This window comes from Xiphias gladius, chromosome 21 (assembly GCF_016859285.1).
Source record: "Xiphias gladius isolate SHS-SW01 ecotype Sanya breed wild chromosome 21, ASM1685928v1, whole genome shotgun sequence".
Lineage (NCBI taxonomy): Eukaryota > Metazoa > Chordata > Actinopteri > Istiophoriformes > Xiphiidae > Xiphias > Xiphias gladius.
This window is the reverse complement of record NC_053420.1, coordinates 22,511,715-22,535,565: the sequence shown is the minus strand read 5'-3', so window position 1 is coordinate 22,535,565 and position 23,851 is coordinate 22,511,715. Positions and strand designations below refer to the sequence as shown.

At 43.1% G+C, this 23,851-nt stretch overlaps 1 protein-coding gene across 1 annotated transcript; it reads right to left on the bottom strand.

Moving 5' to 3' along the window:
• Positions 1-176: 176 nt before the first annotated feature.
• LOC120782929 (RNA-binding protein Musashi homolog 1) lies at positions 177-23,271 on the bottom strand. Its single transcript, XM_040115498.1, has 14 exons — positions 23,184-23,271; positions 22,644-22,684; positions 21,780-21,861; positions 21,529-21,613; positions 12,796-12,837; positions 12,187-12,279; positions 6,841-6,889; positions 5,915-5,997; positions 5,526-5,643; positions 3,924-4,004; positions 3,282-3,338; positions 1,439-1,498; positions 1,008-1,162; positions 177-831 (listed from the first exon to the last, which is right to left on the bottom strand). Exons 1-14 carry the CDS (start codon positions 23,246-23,248, stop codon positions 790-792), a joined length of 1,053 nt encoding a protein of 350 aa, XP_039971432.1. The 5' UTR covers positions 23,249-23,271; the 3' UTR covers positions 177-789.
• Between the last annotated feature and the right edge of the window lie 580 nt (positions 23,272-23,851).

Below are 23,851 nucleotides of genomic sequence, written 5' to 3'. Positions count from 1 at the left end.
TAACCCCTCCACCCCCCACCCCAACGTCTATGTACAATATCTTACAGGAAGACATAAAAACATTGCTTTAAAACCAATTACAGAATAAAATACCTTACAGATTATCATTATTATGTCAATATTAATAACAATATTACAAAGGTTTTGTTTTTAAAGACTACCAAAATATACATTTTAGTTTTTTTCCGTGTTTCCATGAAGCTGGAGTTTAAAAAAAAGGACTTTTGTTGGATTTGTTCTTTCTTTGTTAAAAATGGTTTTCAGACAAAGACCCATCTCGCACGGCGTTTTCTCTTTCTGGTCACATCAGTAACAGCTTTGAAGGATTTCATGATGAAATGAAATATCACATTGAAATAAAATAATAGTTAAAAAAAAAAACTCAAAATAGTCCTGTGTGTCTTTGTAGAAGATGACAAATGTATCCTCGGAGATTTTTTTGTTTTTTGTTATGTTTTGTTTTGTTTTTGTTTTTTTGTTGTTTTTTTTGCAGTTTTCTTTTCTCAGCTTCGAAAGAAAAGGATAACAGTGGGTGGAATCTAGTTATTAGACTACATGAGGACAAAAGAGGTGAGACGGGGACGTTATGTTGAAGTGAGATTAGTACAGCAAAACAAGAGTTCAGGATTTAAAAAGATATTCAGTCGGTGGGTGAAGCCACAGGGAGCCAGGAGAGCCCGGTAGAGCCTGTGGCCAGCCAATCAGGTTGTGCCATCAGTGGGCAGCCAGCATTGTGATTGGCTCATCAGCAGAGGAGGAGCCCTCCCATCTTCAGTGACCTGAGTCTTCTCAGTGGTAGCCATTAGTAAATGCAGTAGCAATCAGAGGACCCTGAGGACACACAAACAAGAGTGAATACACTCTCTATTTGCTTTGTGAATACATAAGCGCATCCATGCATTTATTCAAGTGTGTGTAGGGTGTTTGTGTGTGTGTGTATGTGTGTGTGTGTGTGTGTGTGTGTGTGTGTGTGTGTGTGTGTGTGTGTGTGTGTGTGTCTGACCTACCCCTAGACCGTGACCGAACCCTGTGCTAGGGGCGGGGCTAGCGGCGCTGATGTAGCTACTGACTCCTGAGTCCTGATTGGCTGCAGCATACAGGTCAGCCATTGGTCCAGGGCTGCTGGTGCCCAGGAAACCAGCTGTGCGTGAAGGGGTGGAGCCTAAGAGACAGAGGAGACGAGTCAGTCTTAAACACTAGAGGGCTTTCTACACACACAAACACACACACACACACACACACACACACACACACACACACACACACACACACAAGTCTAAAAATATTCTTTTATTTGTCCAAGCAGGCCATTGTACTCACAGTCTACCTAAGGCAAGCATACAAACATGCACAAGCAGACACACGGTTTGTCTCAGCACATCTCACGCACACACACACACACACACACACACACACACACACACACACACACACGTACCTCTAACTACTGCTGCTGCTGCGGCTGCTGCCATTGGTCCATATGCAGTCAGGGGAATGGCTGTGGATTGCACCAGATAAACCAAATTATTGCACAGACAACTCACTGTGGATCACTCTCATATCAAAACATAAGTAACAATCTACATCTGCTCACACATCTGTCACCTGATTTAAATCCAACTGGTGGAGGGAGTAAAATCCAAAAACCAACTGCACCAATGATATAACACCCAATAACATCCGGTTTTAGGCTCTTTAAATAAGGAACAAAATAATGTTGCTGAGAAAACGGGGAAGACGACATTTCCAAGTAAAGATCTAAGTAAAACTTAGCACCACTGGATGGCAGTATAAGGACAGAGCTGCTTGTAGATCAGGGGTCTTATTCACAAAACATCCTACGGCTAAATGTGAAACTCATAAAAACTTAAGGACTCCAAAGTTCGTGGTGTATGAGTAAATCGCAAAGCACTGTAGAGCTAAAAGTAAGTCCGTTTCTGATATAAGTAGGAGGGCAGTCCTGAAAAGTCCTAAGTCACTAAAACCTGCTCACAATCACCTAAATACTGTGCAGATAATGCAGAAAAGTACAACAAAAATGAAGTTCTGAACGCATATTGTGATGGCAGGTGAATTTAAGAATCAAATCATCTCAACAACAAATCAAAACAATCCAATAAGGTCCGGAGATGACAGTCTGCACAATATCTCTGCTGCGAGAAATATTCCTCAAACCAAAAATGTGCTATTCAGATCCACATTTGTTTGACAGTTCGTGAAGTGTAAATTAACTAATCCACAAATGAAATAAATGTATGAACCTGATTTCATTTCAATATAAAATTACTCCATCAGAGGATGAAGATTTGATCAGACAGGAAAACTTAATAGTTATAAGATAATCTTTTACTTTGTTTCTTAATATATAAATTTGTGACATAATTTGGAAAATATGTATATATAAATATACATTTAATTCATAATTTAGTTAAATTTTATTTTTAATTAGATTTAACTTTTTTTAATTTAAGTTGTTTTTGTTTTTTTTAATTTAATGTAATTTCTAGAGTAATTTAATTAAACATTTAATCTCATTTCATTTTTACCCTTTGACCCCGCACCTTATCTTAGCTTGGGAGTTCTCTCAGTTTGTCAGGAAGTCACTCTCAGCAGCTTCGTGAACAGCTCTTTTCTAGGAGCTTTTAGCACCATTAATGGTAAGATAAGACACTTTGTAAATAGGACCCCAGAATTCACAGGGAGAGATAGCTCATTGTAAGTTTAAGGGGTCATTAGTGGAGCCACAGCATCACAGATTTCTCTAAAGATGCGTTTCTACAACAGCTGAAAAATCACTTGAGTGTAATGATTGTACAAAACTACAAACGCTTTTGCCCACTTTGTCCCCTGAGGACAATGGTTTACTGTTAGAGTAACAATAAACTGTTCTCATCACTAGAACAGTCGCTTTACATACCACTTACAGGAATAGTTCGACATATACTTGTGTATGTGATGTTCAGATTGAAACCACTCTGAAAGTCTGTAGTGACTCTCGAAAAAAACTTTCAAATAAACCTAAACCTCATATCCAATGTCAAACAGGATCAAACAGGATAATGAAAACGCAGCCTTAGACCTCTGAATCCAAACTGATCCTTGGTCAGTTAAGCTTTTGCTCTACATTGCATCTTTGAAGATTCTCAGACATCCGGGTGCATTTAGCAGCAGTACTGCAAAAACGCACAGCAGTTTCATTTGACTTTCTGCTCCTAAATATCTTTGTTTTGTTTTGTTTTTTTTCCCTTTCTGGGCCCTTGGAGGAGTGAGGAGCCACTGACCTGCCAGCTCAGGGGGGTGGGATGATGTCAGGAGTGGGGTCCTCTCTAAATGGAATTCTAGAAACAGAGAAGGTCGAGAGAGAGCGCCTTGTAAATACAGTCACCATCCACCGGCCAGACTATAAAGCCACACAAACTCAGACATGTAGCCACAGTAGAAAGTTAACATGGAGACACAGGCACAGCAAGTTAAAATCTACAGTAATGAAGAGCAGGAAGGGGGGAGCAAAGGAAAAGGAGGGGCGCCACAGCCAAATGAAAGGGGGTTACATAAGTAGATAAAATAAACACAGAAGAATATAAGAGGAAAACAGGCAAATATCCCAAATCAAAGGACAATGACCAACATTTGAGATTTGAAACATGTGTAGCGAGGGAGGAAAGTTTGAAAAGCAACAGGAACAATTTAAAAATCAAACTGTTAATATCCACAAGCAGCCAGAGACTCTAGTGATGTTAATATGGTATTAACCGTGTGTCAGTGTATGTATCCCTCCACATGGGTCTCCTAGTTGGAATACATTTCATGACCCCGGTGCTCACAGCTGAATCAACTACTACATGCCACAGCCCGTATCCTTTAGCCTGCCTTCTCTCCACGTATAAAGCCTGAATCAGCTGTAAGGTGAATTACGGACTTACCTGGGAACTGATAAGTGTAACCAGGCGCGATTCCAGAGTAACTGCGACTGGTGTAGGTAGTAGTCTGAAAACCTGGGTAGCCTGTTAGAAAGAGAGAAAAACTCATCAGTTCTGTTAACTTGGCTTGAAAAACACACTTGAAGACAACCTTTAAATAATTTGCCAAGTTTTGAGGAGATTGATCTGCTGGGAAACACAAAAATGATGATTACAGATGCTAAACTTTGGTGCTCAATACTAGCTGGTATCTCTTTAGCTGACACAGGTCAGTGAGAGCAGGCAACCACGTTTATCTAAAGAAAACTTGGTTACTAGGATTAGGATTGTCATCATAGAGCCAATATAGCCATTCATTTTGAAAATGGAATATGAGCGAGTCAATACAGCTGGTGCCTCAGCTGCGGCAGAGAGTTTTAACTAACCAGTCTCCTATCAACTATTTGCGTCCGCTCTGAGGCAGCAAGTAGGAAAGGTATCCGAGGCATGTCATGTCACAAACGCTGCATTATGTTTAATGTTCTCTTTGTCTCCTTCTGGGTTCATTTTAATCAGAATATTTTGGGTTTAAAATGAAGTTCTGGTGCAGCTCATCTAAATGGGAAACATGGTGATTTAGAAGATTTAGACCAGTTGCCGACAAACCAAACCTGATGTGATCGACCTGTATAGCCGATATTGACACTTTCCCTTCTTCCTCTCTCAAATGTCCATTAGAGGGAGCCAAACAGCTACAAATGGCACGAGAGTCGCACTCAGTTTGTTTTTTTCAATTTCTCTTTTCGAGTGATATTTCACTCCACCGTGTAGGACTGTATCGCCCTTCAGTCTGTGACCTCTACATTTTAGATACATGGTAGTTTTTTTTTCACTGGAGATGTTCGTATGAGAATCAGCTCAGAGAATAATAGCAACCAAAACAAGAATCTTAGGTCTTAAGTCATCTGGATTTTTTTCTTCAACATAACATGGGTGAAATCCAGAAATACTACATGAAAAAAGCCATTTATATGGCCAAGATATTGTCAACATGATGTGAGACTTTAGGTTTATACTGCAGCACAAAGACAAAGCAGAGAGTAAAGTGGTCTAACACTAAATTTATCACAAATTTATGGTGGAGTTCTTCAGGTATGTTCAGCAAGTTAACGTCCAAAAAAAAAAAGTATTATTACTGAGCCTATTTCAAATGGTCATCCAACTTTTCTGATCCAATAAAATATGCAAAATGTCTGGTAAACAGCTTTAAAATAGGCCTGTATTTTTGGATAAGAAAAATTTGAATTTTCAACTTTTTTAAAGCAGTAACTCTAAACTGTTCAATTATACTGTACATGTGAAAATACCTGTTCATTTCTATGGTTAAATGCATTAGTAATTGTGATATTATGTAAAGATATATTTGATAAAACCGAAAATTTAAGTCTTTATTTTGTGTTAAGCATCTTCTCTAAACCATAACACTTACTGCTTATGAATAAAACCTTTAAGGAGACTTCTCAAGGACTGGCATTTTAGCTTTTGATATATATGTATATACACTGTATTTACATATTCTTTTGGGACAGTGTATTTGCTTCGGGTATATTTGATTTGGGATCTTACCCAGCATGCCGATGCCCAGCATGAAGGCGTCCATCCCATAAGGCATCACTCTGGAGCGGCCTCTGGCTGAGCCTGTCGGCGTCATTACCTCCTTGGGCTGGGCTTTCTTACATTCCACCTAAAACATTGGAAATAAATTTTCATTTGATGTGAAGTAATACTGAGATGAAAAGCGAAACTTCACCAAACTCCACGTTTCACAACACTCCTTGGCAGAAAGCTAAATGCAGCTCAAGCAAATCCTTACGGCGTTGAGTAAATAATGCTCTAGATGTTTTGGATCATTTAAATTACAATGTACGACATAAAGTGAACATGTGTTGGAGATTTAACCTTGAAATGACTCTCGTTTCTTAATTGAAACCTCTAGCTTGATGAAAAATGTGTACCATTTTGTTGTTGATCTCGTGGAAGTGGATCTCACACACTTTCTCCACCACGTCTTCATTCTCAAAGGTAACAAAGCCAAAGCCTGGAAGACACAGAAGCAGACTCTTATTCCTGTGAAGACTCTACCTGACCTCTCCGTTTGTTCATGTTTGGGATATCCTGTGTTTTGTTTCAAAGACATATGTAGCAGAGACCCCACAACCCCAGATCTCAGCAATTACACTAATTTTAAAAAAGTGTTGCAAAAAGCACTGAATCTTCCTTTACAGTTCTGGATACGAGTAGATAATAAGACTGTTTCGAGAAATTAGAGCAAATCTTGCAGGAGAGCAAGAGACTGAAAAGTTCGATTAGGTGGATACGTAATTGACAAGTGACCGCGGCCCACTCCTCAACCTCCTCCTCTGCCTTCGTTAGCAGCCATTCCAAACACAAGCAGCTGACACCATCAGTCCGAGCCCGGCATGGCTCGCCTTTCGATCAGATGTTGGCATCATGGAGGCGCAGGGATGGGGTGTGGTTCACCAAAAGCGCAGCCCAGATATACTGTCTTCTACCCATGGTCACACCCAGTTTCTCCAACTCCACCCTCCTCTTTTCCTACTCCCTCTTTCCTCTCTCGTCTCATTAAGTTACATCCTCGCCTGTAAGCAACCTGACCCTGTATCGTCACCCTCAGCGGGCGCTGCGCTTCTGACTCACTGAGAGAGGACAGAGATAAATGAAGCAAGGGGAGGCCAAAGAAGAGGAAAGACAATAGAACGTGATTTGAGAAATATTCAGCTTTTTTTTTTCTGTGGAGGGTTCACCTACTGACTCCATCATGCTGTTTCTATTTTCATTTATGAGGACATGTTTCTGGGAATCTCACTTAGTATGCTGACACATATTAACATAGTGTACGACTATAACTCTCCGCACATACCTCTGTGTCTGTTGGTTGTTTTGTCAAACATAAGCATGGCATCATCGACCTGTGAGAACAAAGCAGAGAATAGATGAGCTACGACATATTAACGCACACGCAAACACCCACACGCACACACACATCATTACACAGCATGGGGTGCCATTGTCCCTCTTTAGCACTGGAGTAAGAGGGGAAAGCAGATGGAGAGGGTGGAGGGGAGAGAGGGAGGGGGTGACAGGTGACAAAGGAGAAAAGAAAAAGAAAGAATGAGCGGCAGAGAGAGGAAGAGAGCGATGAGGGAAATGAGGGGAAGCTGTATAAAAATAAAATGAAATACAATCTATCAACGTGAAAAAGAAGTCAATGTTCCCTTTTCACGAAGCACTGGAGGAAATTCTTTCCCAGTCTTTGCTCTGTCTCTGTCTTTCTCCCTCTTTTTTTCCATTTCATTTGTTCACCCTTGCTGTCTGTCCCTCTCCACAAAGTTTACTATTCCCATGGAGACCCTGTAAAGAATTTCAATCAGAAGAACTTGCCCCCCCCCCCATACTCAGCCCACCCACCCCCCAACAAACTCATTTCAATGAATAGAATGGAGTGAAAAGGGGAAAAGGAGAGGGAGAGAAGGCATGTGACCAAAGAAGAGATATTGGGGTGATAAAAAAAATATAGAAGGTAAAGTTTTGATAGAGGATAGAAAATCTGTCAATGAACATTTTGGATCAGAGAGTAGAGAACAAAGTGAATTGGGGTCTTTGTCAACACGCTCTCCCTTTATTCTCCTTCTCCCTCCACTTTCCTTTTTGCACTCACTCCCCTGCCCTATTCGTATTCCTCCACCTCCTCCTCCCTCTTTTCACCCTTTTTCCTCCCTCCGTCACTTGTCCTTCACTGGCAGGAAAGTTAGCAGCCTCTGCTCAAGCTCTGACGGCATGAGGAGAGAGACGGGGAAGCCAAGGCCTGGCAGCACTTTAGAAATAACTTTTGTTTTTTCTGTACCCCACAAGAAAAAACAAAAACAAAAACAAAAAACTTTTACGACAACATTCAGAAATATCTGCAATACAGTCTCCCTGCATCACATGGAGAGTATGACTACATTGCTATTTTCATTAGGCAGCAAGCACTGAAACTCAAACCAGTGTAACATGAGTGGCAGAGGCCTCTGGATGACCAGGCCATCCGATTTCTAACCTTTACCTCAGATGAAAAACACACATAAACACACATCTTCCAGTCTGATTGAGATTACGTCTGTGCACCTATTCAAGTGAGAAAGTTGATATTTCCTTGCCAAATGATGGATATGGAGAGGATCAAGGTTGCTTCTATAACCTTCTTGAACCTTTTAACTCCCTTCCTTGTCAATGTATAGCTTGGACACACGCACACACACACACACACACACACAAACACACACACACACACACACACACACAGACACAAAGCCACCCCCTCCTCTTTCTGTCCTTCATTGAGTTTTTATCCCCCCCCCTCCCCTCATGCCTTCCACCCTTCCGGTCATCCAAACTCAATGACACAGCAGAGATCCAGGGAACAGGACAGTAAGTAGACAGCTGCAAGCCAACATGTTATCATAAGAGTAGAGTTACATGCACAGCTAGCCCTCCTGTTAGCATTAGCAGCATCTATTCTGGAAGAATTGTTAGCACGGCCGATCCGAGGAGCTTTCAAGCTGTGCCGCTCTGAAGCCAAATTTTTGAAGACAGAGAAAAGATAATGTGCGGTACGGTCAAGCTAATACGTTTAGCCTAATTGTCTTCCATGACAATACATTCTGTCACGTGTGTGAGCTTATGCTGTGGTCGCACACCAGCCCCTTGCCCTTGCCAAAACCAATAAGAAGACGATCTCCAGTGTCCACTGCCCAGGGTGCTGTAAGACAATCTGATTGGATAGCTGTGGGGGTCTGAGATTGGCTTAGCAGTGGCTCAGTCGCTAAGTGCTCAGCATGCATGCGGAGAGTGAAGAAAAGTTAAGGTCATATTCTCAGGAAGTTCTGGCATTTTCAGATGTACCGAAACGAGGGTTAACTGTGCAGCTTTCAGAGCGCAGCATTAAAAATATCCAGGTTTTAGTGAAGCATACAGCTATTGTCTGAAGAACAAGTGTTTGCTGGCAAGTCCGTTACACTTTTTTTCCAAGATTATGAAAGGTGGCATTCACATTTTTTCCCTGCTGTCTCCTCACATCTCCCTCTTTCGTTCTCGCTCTCTCTCTCTCTCTCTCTCTCTCTCACTCCGGCCATCTCTCTCTAAACAGGCCAGAAGACAAAGTGTTCAGTCAAGCCTCCTAATCGCCAGCTCACATGGGTGAGTGGAGTCCCAACTATTCATGTCTGCCCTGTCCACATGCTGCACTTTTCATCTTATCCACTTCTTCCTTCGCTTATTGCTAAAACATATTCTCTCATTTTATTTTAAATTGAGTTTTAAAAGGGGGATTTTAATGGTTGTTTTTCGTGTAAGGTACTCCCAGGAATGCAGCACAGAGAGGCAGGATAAAAGACACAAAAACAGGAATTTCCTTTGGATTAAACGCACTGACTGAGTGACCGAAATGCCTGAAATGCTAATTATCAAATTACCTAACTGCATGCCTGATTTCCAGTTTAAAACACATTTCTCAGATCCACACAGGCTCTACATTCAGCGTTGCCAGAAAGAAGGGAGGCGTTCTCAACTCTCCACCAGGTTGAGGGGGATCACAAGTCCTTCACCTCAGTATTCAGACTTCCTTCTCATACAAACATGGCTGCTGTGGTCTTATTGGCCCAAGGACATTTAGCAACAGGAGCTCAGATTTGTTCAGTTGGGGAAACCACACATAAACACACGCCTTTGACTCCTTGGTTTGGTCCAAAACACCTGATGTGTCAACTGAGCCGCCATTTCTGTCTGGTCTAATGAAGTTTGTGTAGGTGCGCTTTCAGAAGTATACATCAAAAAAATAAACTGCAGCACGCATCAAAGAGGTGCAGAAAATGCATAGTGCATTCTGTGTTTTCCTTTGCAAGGCGGTGCCACACTATGAAAATAAACAGGGCACTGAGTCCTACTCCATCCTAACCTGCACCTTGTAACCAGGCTCAGATAATAAACAAGAAATACCTCCTGCTCAGCAGGAATGCACTGTGGGATTGGCGCTATCCATGATACAGCTTTGGTCTCACGTGTCCAAACAGCCCAAATATCCCCTCATCCTGCGGAGGGAATGTTGTCTTAGATATGAGTGTCTGTAATCACCAGGGAGAACTGATTCGGCACAGAGCTGCAGCCATTTTAACGAAACGCACTCAGGAAAACATGACACATGTCACAGCACCCACCTTACAATGAGTCAAAATGCAGGTCGACCAGGGCCCACGGCCCAGAATTAGAAGACAATATTTCAATTTGAGCTAGCACCTGAAATATGGTAATAACCCCAAACATGAGTCAGAGGCCAACTAAGAGAAAAACACAGCCAGACACGAGGAATAAGGAGCTCCGTGCTGTTAATTTCTTCCAACCCATTAGGCCTACATCCTGGAGCCATGCTCATTTTCAGACAGTCCTGCTCACCAACAGCAGCAGAACCACACACTTAATGTTTGTGACAAGTGGGATCACTGGCTGTGAGTCTTGCTGTCTGTCTATATCTGGACAAATGTATGCAAGCTCGCCTCCCTTCGCAGCCTCAGCAATGCCACTGTCACACTCTCATGCGTGCACACACACTCCTCTTTCCATTCATGCAAATACACACTTCTCACGCATTTTTTTAAGGGAAACAAAAAAACATTGGATTACAGCAGGACAATGGGCGAAAGCAGGTCACCACGGCAACAAGCTGAGAGGGACTGGAGCAGGGTGTGTGTATGTGTGGGACGGGAGGGGAGTCGGTGTCTGAGGTACCGATTTTGGGCAAGGTGGGGGGGGTGTTACAGGAGCAGCTGTTGCATTTGATTAGTTAATACTGAAGAGCCTGAACTCCACTCATAAGCACCCCCCAACCCCCATACGTGTAGTTAGCTAAAAAATAACCCAACATTTCATGGGCACTTTCATACATTTATGGTCCATCAGATTGGTGTTTTTGCCTTTCATAGCCACTTTTCTTCCTCACTATCTCAACATTCCTTCTTTTCTCTGCCCTTCAACCCTTTCAGAGTTCTCCTCCCTCGCTCTCCATGGGGGGTTGCTTCTTCCCTTTCAGTCCCCCGCCATCTCCCTCTTCTCTTCCCCTCCTCTGCCTGCTTTTTCTCTTCCTCCCTCTCCCCGGCCACTCATCTGTCTCCACAGCATGTGTTTGCCTTTCACCAAATTTCATTCAAAGGAGCTGAGCACGACAAATGTGGAAGCTAACAACACTAAGATGCGATCAGAAAAGAGCAAAACAGCTCACAAAAGAGATAAACTAACAAACTAACTGATGCTCTAGCTGGCAGAGCAGACATCAGTGACCACACAGCTTCTTTCTTTGTTTTCTTTTGGTTCTTTCTCTCTTTCAGTCATGTCTTTCACTTTCGTCTGGCCCTTTTCTCTCCACCTTTTCTCTGAAATTAAGCCCATCTTGCACTTTTTGTCATGCCTCAACTCAAATGAAAGGGGAAAAAATGAGGAAAACAACAGGTGTAAAACAATAATTTCTCTGTAAATTTGTAAATGTGCAGAGAAAAGTTGAAATATGTCAAAGAGATACAGCCAAAAGATGAGTATAATTCATCAAAGGTGCATTAGAGAAGTGATTCCCAACCAGAGCTACTTGTTCTGCAGTGGTAGCCTCTGCACTTGCCAGTGGGTATGTGGAAAGATTGTAGAGTAACACAACTTATCTGATAAAATAGAAATTTCAATTTAATAAAAAGGAGAATGGTTGAAATAGTTATTCTAAAAGTAATATATGAAATAGTAAGCTAAAAGTATTGGAACACAGTTAAAATAGCTAATGGATAAATGATTGAAATAATTAATGCTAATGGATTAGCAGTTAACATAGTTACTTAAAATTAAGGGATAAGCAGTTCAAACAGTTAGCTAACGTATAAATGACTGAAATAGCTAAAAGTAACGGATAAATGGTTGAAACATCCCGCTTCTGCCGCTCCAAGTGGAAGTAGTATCAAACCAAACTGATCAAAGATTGACAATTCAATAATTATTTTATCCACTTTTAATATCCAGGTTAAAAATCAATTCAAATGACCACATTTGTAACACGACAGGCGGTGTCTCTGAAGGGGACACCAGGTTCACTCAAAAAAAGGTTGGGAACCACTGCATTAGAGACTCTGAGAGACAGGAGCTTGTCAAAGAGTGTGACGGCCACAAATAGAGACCAGATTTGTGTATAGTTTACCTTTCCAAATTGGTCGAAGTATTGCTTCACATCTTCGATGGTGGTATTGACTGACAGCCCTCCGACAAAGATCTTCTTTGTCCTGGTCACCAGCTAGCAACAGAGAAGAAGAAGAAGGCATCGTTTGCCACTAATCACATTAGGCAGGGGGCAGATGCCTGTGATAAAGAAACTTTGTGTTTTTTGGTTTTATCTCATCTCAGAGGTTTCTGAAAGCTCTTTTGAGCATTCAGGCTAATTCAGTTCAGTCAGTCAGCCTCTCGGTCTGTTACATGTAGAGCTTGAAGGCGTGCATGTGTGTGTACAGGTGAGTACTGCCGATGAGTTTTCAGTCGTGTGCGTGCCAGGACACAAACAAGCATATGTGTATGTGTTTGTGTGCGCGTGTGTGTGTGTGTGTATGAGATGTTGGCTGCTGATGGTCAGGGTGCGGGTGGGGGCTAGGGTCAGGGTACAGGGCCACGGTGTCACACTGGACAAGTGGATTGCCGCTCCTCTTTGGTCACGTGCCCTTCTCTAATCCCAGCCAACCAGGGCTGAGTGATTAGGGGTGACACATGACATCATCACTACTACTCCTTGCCATTAACCCCTTCAGGGTGCACTCACCTTAGGCTGGGCCCGGCGGGGAAACGCCACTTTTGGGTCGATCTGTAAGGGAGAGAGGAGGTAAGATAGTGTTCAAATTTCGTAAAAGTAGTGAAACACATTTTATTGTAAAGACATACATATTTCAAGAGGTTCTAAGATTAAATTACAGTTTTCATGAATGATGATGATTGTAGTAAGCCGGCGCTACTGTATTACAGATAGTTAGATTTGAAACCTTGTGTTGTATTGACATTTGCTTTACTTCCTCATTGTTTGAGGACTCACAGAACCCCGCCATGTACGAACAAAAATAGTAAATGCAAAATTAACCAATTTTATTCCCAACTTAACAAATTAATATTTTTTTTTCCTCCCATCTTGATTTTCTGTAGAAAAGTATTTAAGTGGTAACCCTTCCCTTTGACACAAACTGGGCTTGGCTTGCACGTTTTACAAAGGTGACAAAATACAAGAATGACTAGAAAGCATTGTTATTACAACAGTTACATAAATTATACGGGCTAGGCATTAATAGATATATATAATTATTTCGTTTGCTAGAAAAGTCATTAATAGACAAAGAAATGTACAATATGTTATCTGCATAGTATCTACATGTTACATAGGTTTGGGGCTCAATGAGACACAGATAGACCCCATAGCAGTCTAATTCCCTCTGTTTTAAAAATTGAACGACAGAAATCCAATTAGACTTATTAGTGTAGTAGTAGTGCTGAATAAAAAGAATTGTCAACACCAGTCACAGACAGAGAGCAAAATCCATTGTACTTAATCATGTTTTAAAGTTAGGATGCCCAAGATCCCACACACTAGAAATGCAGACACTTGAAACATGTCATCAGTTCAAAATATAAGAAATTCTTAAAAGTCGTGAGTTATCAAGCTGATAAAACAATGTAAAACATGTTTTTTCAGCTGTTAAAGAGGACCCGGGATCTCCAGGACCCCAAAACAAATATAAAGGTTAAAAGGGTTAAACAGAAATCAAGTGCTTTTTTTCCATGTCCCTTCTGAGACTTAGAGGTACACCCTGCTTAGGTTTTCTTGAACAAGGACACCAAATCTCTACCTGCTCTGGATATTTTTGGGGGTTGATCCTGTGTTTGTGCAGAGTGAATTTACCCTCTGGGCGTCAATGAATTATCACACTGTTAACAAAACCAGAATTAGTAATTACACTGAGCCTCTAAGTCTGGCCCATCTGAAGGCCGGCAAGTCCAGAAATAGAACTTATGCAAATCTGAGAGTATGTATAGTAGATCCTTGTTTATGCAAGCCCCAAAAAATCCAAACACACCAGCCAAACAAACAGGCGTAGGGAACAAGATACACACTGAGTTGTGAATACGTACATTCTCTGAATTGTGTGTTGAGATACAACTAAATGTATTTTAGCCACAAACTAGACCGTTCGGGGCAGTCTGGAATCCAGAATGAGCATTTAATATTCTGAATATATTTCAGATGGATATTTTTTTTTTTAAATCTCACAAATCCAGACAACCCCCATTTTGGATTAGCCAGATTTTACTGTATCCATATTTCTCCTCAGTGGAATGTCTCAGCAGTGGTCAAGGTTACAGATAAAATTAGAAGCAAATGAGTTTTGAATGAGTTGGCCTTTAATAATGCTAAATATGCAAAGCCTGGCCTGGCATTTTAAATTTGTGTGGAATCTCATGTTATTCTCTTTCAAGCCTACGAGAGAGATGATTTTAGGTCACAGGACCTTGTAGTGTATTATGGTCTTAGAGTTCCATCTTTGTTCTAATAATTGGATGTGTGAAGCAAAACCCCTTGTGCCTCATACAGCCGCTGTCAGAGGTATTGAATTGATATTGGCAACTAAAAGGAGCCTATCAAATGGCCAGAAATAAGTACTTGATGATGTGAACAACACACACAATGCGAGGGAGTGCATTGATTCAATATTCAAACAATTCTTTCATCTCTTTTCTATGATAATTCCCTGCTTCTGATGACAAATCTACAGACATTCTACGAGGACCTTTAAGTGCCACAGATTTACCAATGCTTCGAGAGCACAACGCTGTGTAACTATGATGCAGCTGCAGCGTCCTTGGAATGGATTGCAGAAGGACTTTGCACCTTGAAGTGGGACACAAAGACGTGAAGAATCATGTCACCTCCAGCTGGTCCGGGCACAAAGACAAAGGTGACAAGGACACGCAAAGCCCCCACTGACTATCGGCAACAGCAGTGCAACAACAGAGTGCACTCACAAACAGTGGCAACAGAGCATTTCATTGGATCTGTAAGAAAGATCTGTAAGACGTGTGGCTCATGCTGTACAGTTATCAGCACGGTGACTTCTCTACCCCTTGGTTCTCACCCTTTGACAGAATTTTTTTTTTTTTTTAATTAACGGAGCAAAAGCCACATATACCGTAAATGGCACGTGCAGATGCAGCCTTGATTATGTACTACAGGTTTTTGCAGAGCAAGTAGCAGTTCACCTGTACTCCTGATGAGAAAAATTGCTTCTAGATTGTAAATTTATTTAATGGTATAAAAATAACCAGGAAGAAGCTTTAGAGACAGGAGAGGCTGCAGTTACCTCTGAAGCATAACACAATGACAGAATCACACTGGAACACTGCAACACCACGTCGTCATTAAATGTCATATTGTGTTACTTTCTCTCATGTAAATTTCGCTTGTAATAACACTACCACAACACATCCTAACTTAACAAAACAGTCCTCAGGAAATTGCGCCCAACATGACTGGTGTTTCTTCCGACCTGAAAGCTCTGAGAGGTAGCAGCCTCTCGTGTTCAGGTCAGCCCACCTGCCTTTAAGTGTTTTAACAAGACTAGAGTACAGGAGCTGCCCTGAGGCGATTATGTGGCAAAGACACAGACCATGAGCTGACAGTGACAGCGCTGAGAAACCAAGTCTCACATTGGACACAAGGCTACAGTCAGGTAACAGTCTTCAGAGTAAATACCATCATATATTCGCAAAAAAATATATATCTTTCTAAAAACAAAAACATCCAACAGCCTTTCTACTAATTTAACAACATGTGGTGAGGTTGCAAATCAGTCGCCTGTCAATGCACCTTTGTAAGATCCATTTCCTTTTCAATTCTGCTTGAGAACAACGTCTTTTTTACATTAGGAGTGGTTCGTCAGTACATGTATATTGTAACAGAATTGATATATATTGTGATATATTTTCATGAAACTCATTAGAAAAGCTTTTCAAGGATAAAATAACTGGACGCTAATTATTTGGCTTATCTCGTGACTTAAACACCTGACAAACAGGTAGATACGCAAACGCATTAATCCAACAATCTTGTTAATACACATAATAAAATCTGAGATATTAAAGACACAGATACCATGGTACAAAACCGTATTTTAAAAAAAATCTCTAAAGGTTGATAAATTTGACTCGTGTCAAGGTGCATGCCCACCCATACTACACATGTTGACAAAGCACAGGTATTTCATAGCTTTTAAATTATCGAAAATTCTTGAAAAACAGTCTAAAATATAGAAAGTTACCAACTAGACTAGGTTAGGCGTAATGCAATATCTGTAGTAATGCTACTACAGCTACAGTCATGCCATGCGGTTAAAAAAAATTATACCACTTCAGCAAAGTAACAGAAACTTAAATTCTACATCTGCCTGTACTCAGAGGAAGGCAATAATAAAAACTAAAGCATCTATCAGACTGCCATATTAGCCTCGAGGAAGACAGATAGGCCACAAAGCAAAAAGTAAAATGACTTAGCCAGGTCACTGTTTGCAACACTCAGAAATAGCCTTTCAGGGGCTTGATATTTGAGAAGTGGCTCTGCTACTGTCACAGTCTGTCACAATCAGACTGGTGAAAATTTAAGTACTCATGGATTATGGTAAAGCCTTTGTAGGAAGACAAAAGTTGCTCTTCCCAGGCTGACAAAGAAGAGTCATGACTGAGTGTTCATAAAATGGTCTGACTAACATCCTACTTCATGACATCCAACCTCCGCTCAATCTAAGCAGCACAGAAACGCAGAGCCTACAATATGATTTTAGTGGTTTAGCTTTGAAGGCTAGACTAATCTACGACCAATAGTCACCTCACGTGGCCCAGCGCGTCCACCAGTGTTAAAAACTGGAAAACAAAAAAATAAAGAAATAAATAAAAACGTCAAATCAATAGATAGATAGATAGATAGAGGAGGTGGGGGAGAAAAATCAAAGGGGAAAAAGAAAAGGCATTCATTTGGAAAACAGAGTCAGCCCATGAGAAAGTGGGCCTGTCCAGTGTAGCGGTGCAGTGGGGCCGTCCCAGCAGGCAGCCCCTCTGATTCCATTAATTAACAGGACAAAGAGTACAAAACAGATGGGCCCGTAGAGGAACTGGGGCTCCTGTGCTACCCCCACAGGCACACATACACACACACACTCACAAGCACCCACATAGTGTAGCATAAACATAAACACCAACACACGAAGACAAAGTGACACATATAGTTAATTATATGGGTAGTAATACCGAAATACACACATATCTACCACTTCCAAACCACTGAAAACAAATGTGTGTCCCTAATGTGTCAAATCACGTACAGACATTCGAGCTCTGACACATCGGCCAACCTGCCAAGACATTCTTGTGACAAAATGGCACCCACACTGATAAAAAGGCACCAAAGGCTGCCCCATTATGGCAATATAATCAATATAAGCTAAACAAAAAGCTATAAACAGAAAAGGAGACAAAAGGAGTTGGCATTTCAATGCATGCACACACACAGTGAGAGAGAGAGACTTGGTTTGGGCTCAGGCCAGCAGGGTCAATCTGCACAGCTGAACAATGGCACAGTAATTAGTTAACGAAGCTCACTAATGAGGACCCCCGACCCGACCCCACGCCTACCCCTGTAACCCTTGCTAGAGCGCCTCGCCAGTTTGGATGTGTAGGGTGGTGGTGGTGCTTGTGGTACTGGTGCTGGTTTCAATTTGTGCCCATGTAGCATGGCTTGAGAGCGCCCTGGGTCCACCTCCCAGAGCAGGTCCAGGCTTTATCCCCGGATCTGGGGCTGCACATGGACCTCGGAAGCCCAATCCAGTTTGTTTCCTTCAATCCGATTAGTTGCTTTTCAGATCCATACTAATTACAGCACAGGAGCTGGGCCTCCCTCGCTCTCTCTCTCTCTCTCACTTCTCCTCCACCTTCTCCATCCCCCTCTCCAGTTTTGTCCACATCAGCATTAACAGTTAATCTCCAGTCAGGAACGAGGAGCTACTGCTAGCATCTAAATTCTCCACCAACCAGGTGTTGGACCAGGAGAGACTTTGACAGTGGAGACACTAGCAGACTGCTGTGCCAACGGTCCACGGTGGCTGCTGCTAACACATGTTGTTACAATGCATGGCTATGGACGAAAACAGCTATATTAGCACCGTACTGATGACTGCTACCGTACCGTACTTCCTAAGGAGCATTACTGTTTACTGAAAAAAAAAGAATAGTCTGTATATTCCTTATTGTTTCCATTCCCTTCTATAAATATATGTTTTCCTATCAAGTAATGTCAGTTCAGCATAACACTTATTATTATTTGGAGACACTACCCTTTAAAAAATAACAGTTACTTACACATCATCACTGAATAAATAAATCATAAGTACTGTCTGCTGTACTATGAAAATGGCTAAAGAAATAAGTTTATTAATCAAAAGAATGAAAAAGTACGAAATAATCCATCACTTATAAATACACCACAGATAATAATACGCCAAAACCTAAAATCAGCCTGTGCTAATCCAAGTGACTGAGAAGTGGAAACATTTCAGAGAATATCTGGTCTCGTCTTTTCCTCTTCCCGTAACTGGGTCCAGTAAAGTATTTCTCAGAGAAAACAAATACCAGTTGTGCCCTTCTTCTCTGTCCAGAGAAATACGACAGCACACCACTGCCCTAAGGCCATGCTCGGCCCTAACAGGAAATCTAACCTCCAACCAAAACAACAACCTCGACAGAGTTCAGTCCAAAAACAAAAGACAACCTCTCCTGTGTTGTATTTATATTTTTAGGCAAACAGGTATTGATAGTAATTATAATGCTATATCAGGATTTAGCCTGTAGTTCTGGTTTTCTAATGGTGGATAAAACAATACTGGGTGTAACAGGACTGTAAATGTTTAATACCGCTTATAACCAGTAAAATGGACCTTGCACCCTTTAATGTAGTTTACTTCTCACCCCGTGTTTCCTCACACAGCACCCTGTTGCTCTGTTACATCCCTTAAATGCACCTTCCGCGTCTCTCTCCTTCCTGCTTCAGGATTTGTAGCGTCTTTTCTCACAAACCAAAGGCTCAGCATAAAAAGAAAAAGAAAAAAAAATCAGAGCATCGAATGTATTCTTCCTCATTCCATGGAGGAATTCTTTTTCTCAAATCTCATGCTGATCAAACAATACTGTGGTGGGAGGGAGGGTCCAGGTGTGAGGCAGACACAAAGTGCACTGGAAATATGGCAATAAATAAATAAATTAAAAAAAATAATTAAAAAAGACACAGGTGTTGGAAATCTTACAGAGAGGTTGACACTAGTCCCATAAAGCTATGCAAGTTATTAAAAATATTCATTCCAACTCAACAGAATCTGACCCACAGTTGTCTCCCAGCTGCAGTAGGTTTTACCAGGAAATTAACTCCTGAAATGCTTTATTCATAATCATTTTTAAACAAAAGTGGAAACCGCGTTACCTAGGGCAGTGGCTGGAGCTAGAATGAGCTGTTTTGCTGCTGCACAATGTTCGATCATTTTGCATCGGTTATATTATATGTGGTGTCATAGAATCGAGCTTTAAGCAATAAAAACACAACCTGCAGTCATTGTTTCCTGTAACTATATAGCTCTTGCAAATCTCAGATTTGCAAAAACACGCGAAACAAGAAAAAAAAAAAATCCAGGCTCTCGTTCCCGAAATGGAACGACAAAATGGCAACCATACCCTTGTTTAAAACGCCTGGTTGCATAAATGGTACCATGGCACGCTTCCCCCACACGGTGCTAACACAACAACCTGAGCAACACAAAGATACATTCGAGTCGTTAACATTATTATTGTTTAGCCTTATGCTGTATTTTGGTTTATAATAGGGCAACGCCTAACCCCACCAGTGGCCTGCCAAGCTGAGCCGCCAAAAGCCTCTGCCTTCAAACCATCATAAGCACACACACACACACAAACGCGGGCGGGCGGTCTGGCCCTCAACGACTCCAGCAGTACCTGGTTTTAAGAGGTAATGTGACTCACTAAGTAACACTTTACAGTTCCAAGATAGCTGAAAACACTGACCCAATACCAGCACCAACACTCATTTTGTAATAAATATTACAGCAGCTGTGTAGAAAGATCCACTCAATTCAAATACTTGAAAATTAGAGCTTTTAAACTTTCTGAATATTAATCATCACACTCACAAACACACAGATATTAATTCAATCTTGCTCACACAAATAAGTATAAAGGTCTATCATGACATAACATTATCTGTGTGTGTGTGTGTGTGTCAGCGCTCTTCTGCTACCCAACCGAGCCCAGTGTCTTAAGTTAATGCAAAATAGCAGAGAAGTTGTTATGGAGACATAAATCCCATCAGGCTGTGCAGCTACAGCACTGTCTCCTGTGGCTGGCATCACCCCCGGCAACAGGCTTGCTCCAACAACTAACCAGCTCTACCTCTCTCCACCCCTGGGCTCTGCTGCCTCTCTGTGCCACCGATTTTCACTCTCAAATAATCCCATTGTGTGCGAATGCGTGCGCGTACGTGTGGTTAGGAAAGGCCACAAGCGGACGAAGACACACCCAGTCCCCCATGCCTGCGACCAGTCAACATGACCACAAGACAACGACGTTCACACTTTCATAGATATTTAAATTCGAACAAGCGGCTTTGACTCTCACCAAACAGCAAACAGCAGGGATTCACACCACGATATAGGTACATCATGTAGCCAACCACAAGCATGAGCACACTGTGTGCTCTGGCCTCTGTTTGGTGACTGATTTGTCCCATTTCAAACACATTTGAATTTTCATGTGTCAATAGTGTAGGAGGGGAAGCCACAGAGGAGCCCCTGATTGCAGTAGTTGTCCAAACACATTCTCTACAACCCTCAACCTTAAATTCTAGTAAAACTCATTTGGAACTCACAGGCTTCCCCTGTCATCAGTTTCGGAACCACCGCCACAACTGTTTCCTCCCCTCAAACTTTTTTTTTTTTTTCTCTCTGAGAGTTGCCACTACCAAAACGGGTGCTGTTATTTTCTATGAAAAAAAAAAAAAAAGGGGGGGGAGAAGAAAAAACTTGTAAGCTTTCTGTATAAACCCTGTGAGGGTTTTGCAGGGGTTCCTACCCCATTCAGGTCCCCAGGTAACCATGGCAATGAAGACCAAGAAAGAACGCTTTCATGTTGGCGCCCTGAACCGGGATTTGGAGGGGGGAAATGAGCAGAGAGAAGAGGGAGGAGGTGTGTGTGTGTGTGTGTGTGTGTGTGTGTGTGTGTGTGTGTGTGTGAGGGGGGGGCTCCTCCAAAACGCACTCCTCAACTTTACAAGCCATAAGGTGGGGAGGCAAAATGCACCGAGGGGGGAAAAAACATGCTAGGCCTACACAGAGTCCTTACTGGAAAAGAAAGTTACCCATGACAACTTAGTGGCACCATCCAGCTCCTCAAGGGCAGAACTCACCGTTTTGGAGTCCAACTCGTGTCTGTTTTGCGCCAAAACCTTTTCCACACCGGCTTGTTCTGCGTATGTGACGAACCCGAAGCCCCTGTGTTGGGAGAAAGAAGAAGAAGAAGAAGAGGGGGAAAAAGCAATTCAAGCCCCTCAAAATCAGAATGCAAACTCACGGCAGCTTAAACGGTCTCGTGGAAAAGTATGGAAGAGCATGAGGCATCCAGTGATAGGACGGCGGAGCGCACACGCCTCCTCCTTACCTCGACCGCTTGGTAACGGGATCCCGCATCACCATACACTCCTTCACCTCGCCGAATTTACAGAAGTACTCCTTCAAGCCCTCTGCGAAGACAGCAAGGGGGGGGGGGGGGGGGGGGGTATGGTTAGACAAGAGCAGGGGATGAGAGACGTGTCCTACAGGCCCTGGCGAGGTGGTGCGCTGGCAGTGGCTGGAGAGAGACAATGGGGTCGGGCGGACCACGTTGTGTTTGTGTCCCCCCCCCCCCTCCGAGCTCGCACACTGGCTATCTGGCCCTTCGGCACACTAGCCCATTAGGCCCTGCGGTCCGCAAACAAAGCTACACTTGGTGACGATTGCTGCTTTGCCACAGCGGCGGCAGCGGCAGCAGCAGCAGCGGCAGCGGGGATAATAACACGGGCCGTCGCTACAAGAATAAACTGTATTCAAGCATCAGCCTGCGCTCATGGGTCTTAAAATAAATGAATGGACGCAGCGGAGTGCAACAATGAGGAAAACAACACGCCAGCGTGGGCACCGACAGGCGCCCAACTTCTCTAATAATCGATCGCGTCTACTAGAAATGCCCTTCTCTGCTATTAACGGTGGAATGAGTGCACGGGGGGAAAAGGCAGACAAGCCGCTGTACGTGCACGCATTTCCAGTCTTAATCTCCCTGCGTCTCGGCGAGTCTAAATCCCGAGAGCTGATCCTTTCTGAATTGAAGGCTCTGATTTAACTATTTGCTGCGTCTCTCCCTAACTCCAGGAAGCCTCGCGGGTTACGTGGGAGCAGTAATTCAGCCAAATGCACGTAGAGGGAAAACAGGAGCAAAAACAGGAGGCGTTCATTGAGACTTGTTAAAGTAGCGTGCGGGACAGCTCACCTTGTGTTGTCTGCCAACTCAGACCCCCGATGAACATTTTGCTGAATGGGAGAAATAGAAGCCGTAAGTCACACAGAATAACACGCGTCTTTCAAGCACAACACAGGCACATTCAACGTGGGGCAAAGTGGAGGAATTGTGTGTAATATAGCATCATTAAAGTAAGAAGAAAGCATCGGCCATGTTGCGAAGTCGCCAATCGGCCAGTCGGGCCGTTATAATCCCCTAGAGGAGGAGAGGGAGAAAAAAAAAGGCGAGGATTTTCCAGATGATGGAGGAGAAGTTGCAATGTGGCCTTCTGGCGGAAAACCGACATAAATAAACAAGCGAGAGGGAGAAAAACAGGCGGAAAGCAGCGGTGCGTCTGTGTCTCCTCCGCTGAGTGGATCCATCCCACACAGACACACACACACACACAGCGTGCTTGTCTTTTGTCTCGGCGCGGCTCCGCTCCCGCACCGAACTCAACTAAAGTCCAAGGTGAACTCAAACGGGGCCGAGGGGCGAGCGAACGGCAGGCGGGCGGGCTGAGGCTGTTACCAGGGGTCGTGGGGGGAGTTGTCCGTGCCGGAGGACAGGCTGCTCTGGCTCCCTTCCGTGTCCATTCTGCTCTCCGCTGGTATATTCCCGCACTGTGAGGCGAGGAGAGGCAGTGAGGCTCCACTGCTGCTGCTGCTCCAGACTCAGGGGCGGGCAGCCGGGGGAGGGAGGGACGGAGAGGGGGAGAGAGGAGGGAGGGAGGGAGGGGGGGCAGAGATGGGGGTGGGGTGGTGGAAAGGAGGAGGGGTGAGCGAGGAAACGCGCACACACACACACACACACACGCACGCACGCACGCACACATGCTCCGAGAGAGACTCCGCCTCTACCTCGTTTTCCCGTAGCCAAACCCAGCCTCGGACCTCCCTCCCTCCCTCCCTCCCTCCTGCGCGATGCCTGCCTGCCTTTATTCATGCTGCCAGTGGCGCTCACTCTGTAGTGTTTCCCCGCCGTTCGTGTCATTGGTTGATCACAACAGCACGGCCCGTCGAAAGCCTTTTGAATGGTTTGGAATCTGTAGCATTGTAATGAAATAACAGATCACGCAACGAGAGCAGGGAACCCACTTAGAAGAATAACGTAAAACCATGAAGCACCAACATGCACTGTATGTATCTTTGCAGAACAGGTTTTTAATTGATGACTAATGTCTTGTGCCTTATTATTAA

Coding starts and splice junctions, on each gene's coding strand:
- LOC120782929 (XM_040115498.1), bottom strand. CDS start 23,248: ATGGACACGGAAGGGAGCCAGAGCAGCCTGTCCTCCGGCACGGACAAC. Junction 12,838..21,528: donor ACGAGTTGGACTCCAAAACG/GTGAGTTCTGCC, acceptor TCTCCCTTACAG/ATCGACCCAAAAGTGGCGTT. Junction 12,280..12,795: donor CCCGCCGGGCCCAGCCTAAG/GTGAGTGCACCC, acceptor CTCTGTTGCTAG/CTGGTGACCAGGACAAAGAA.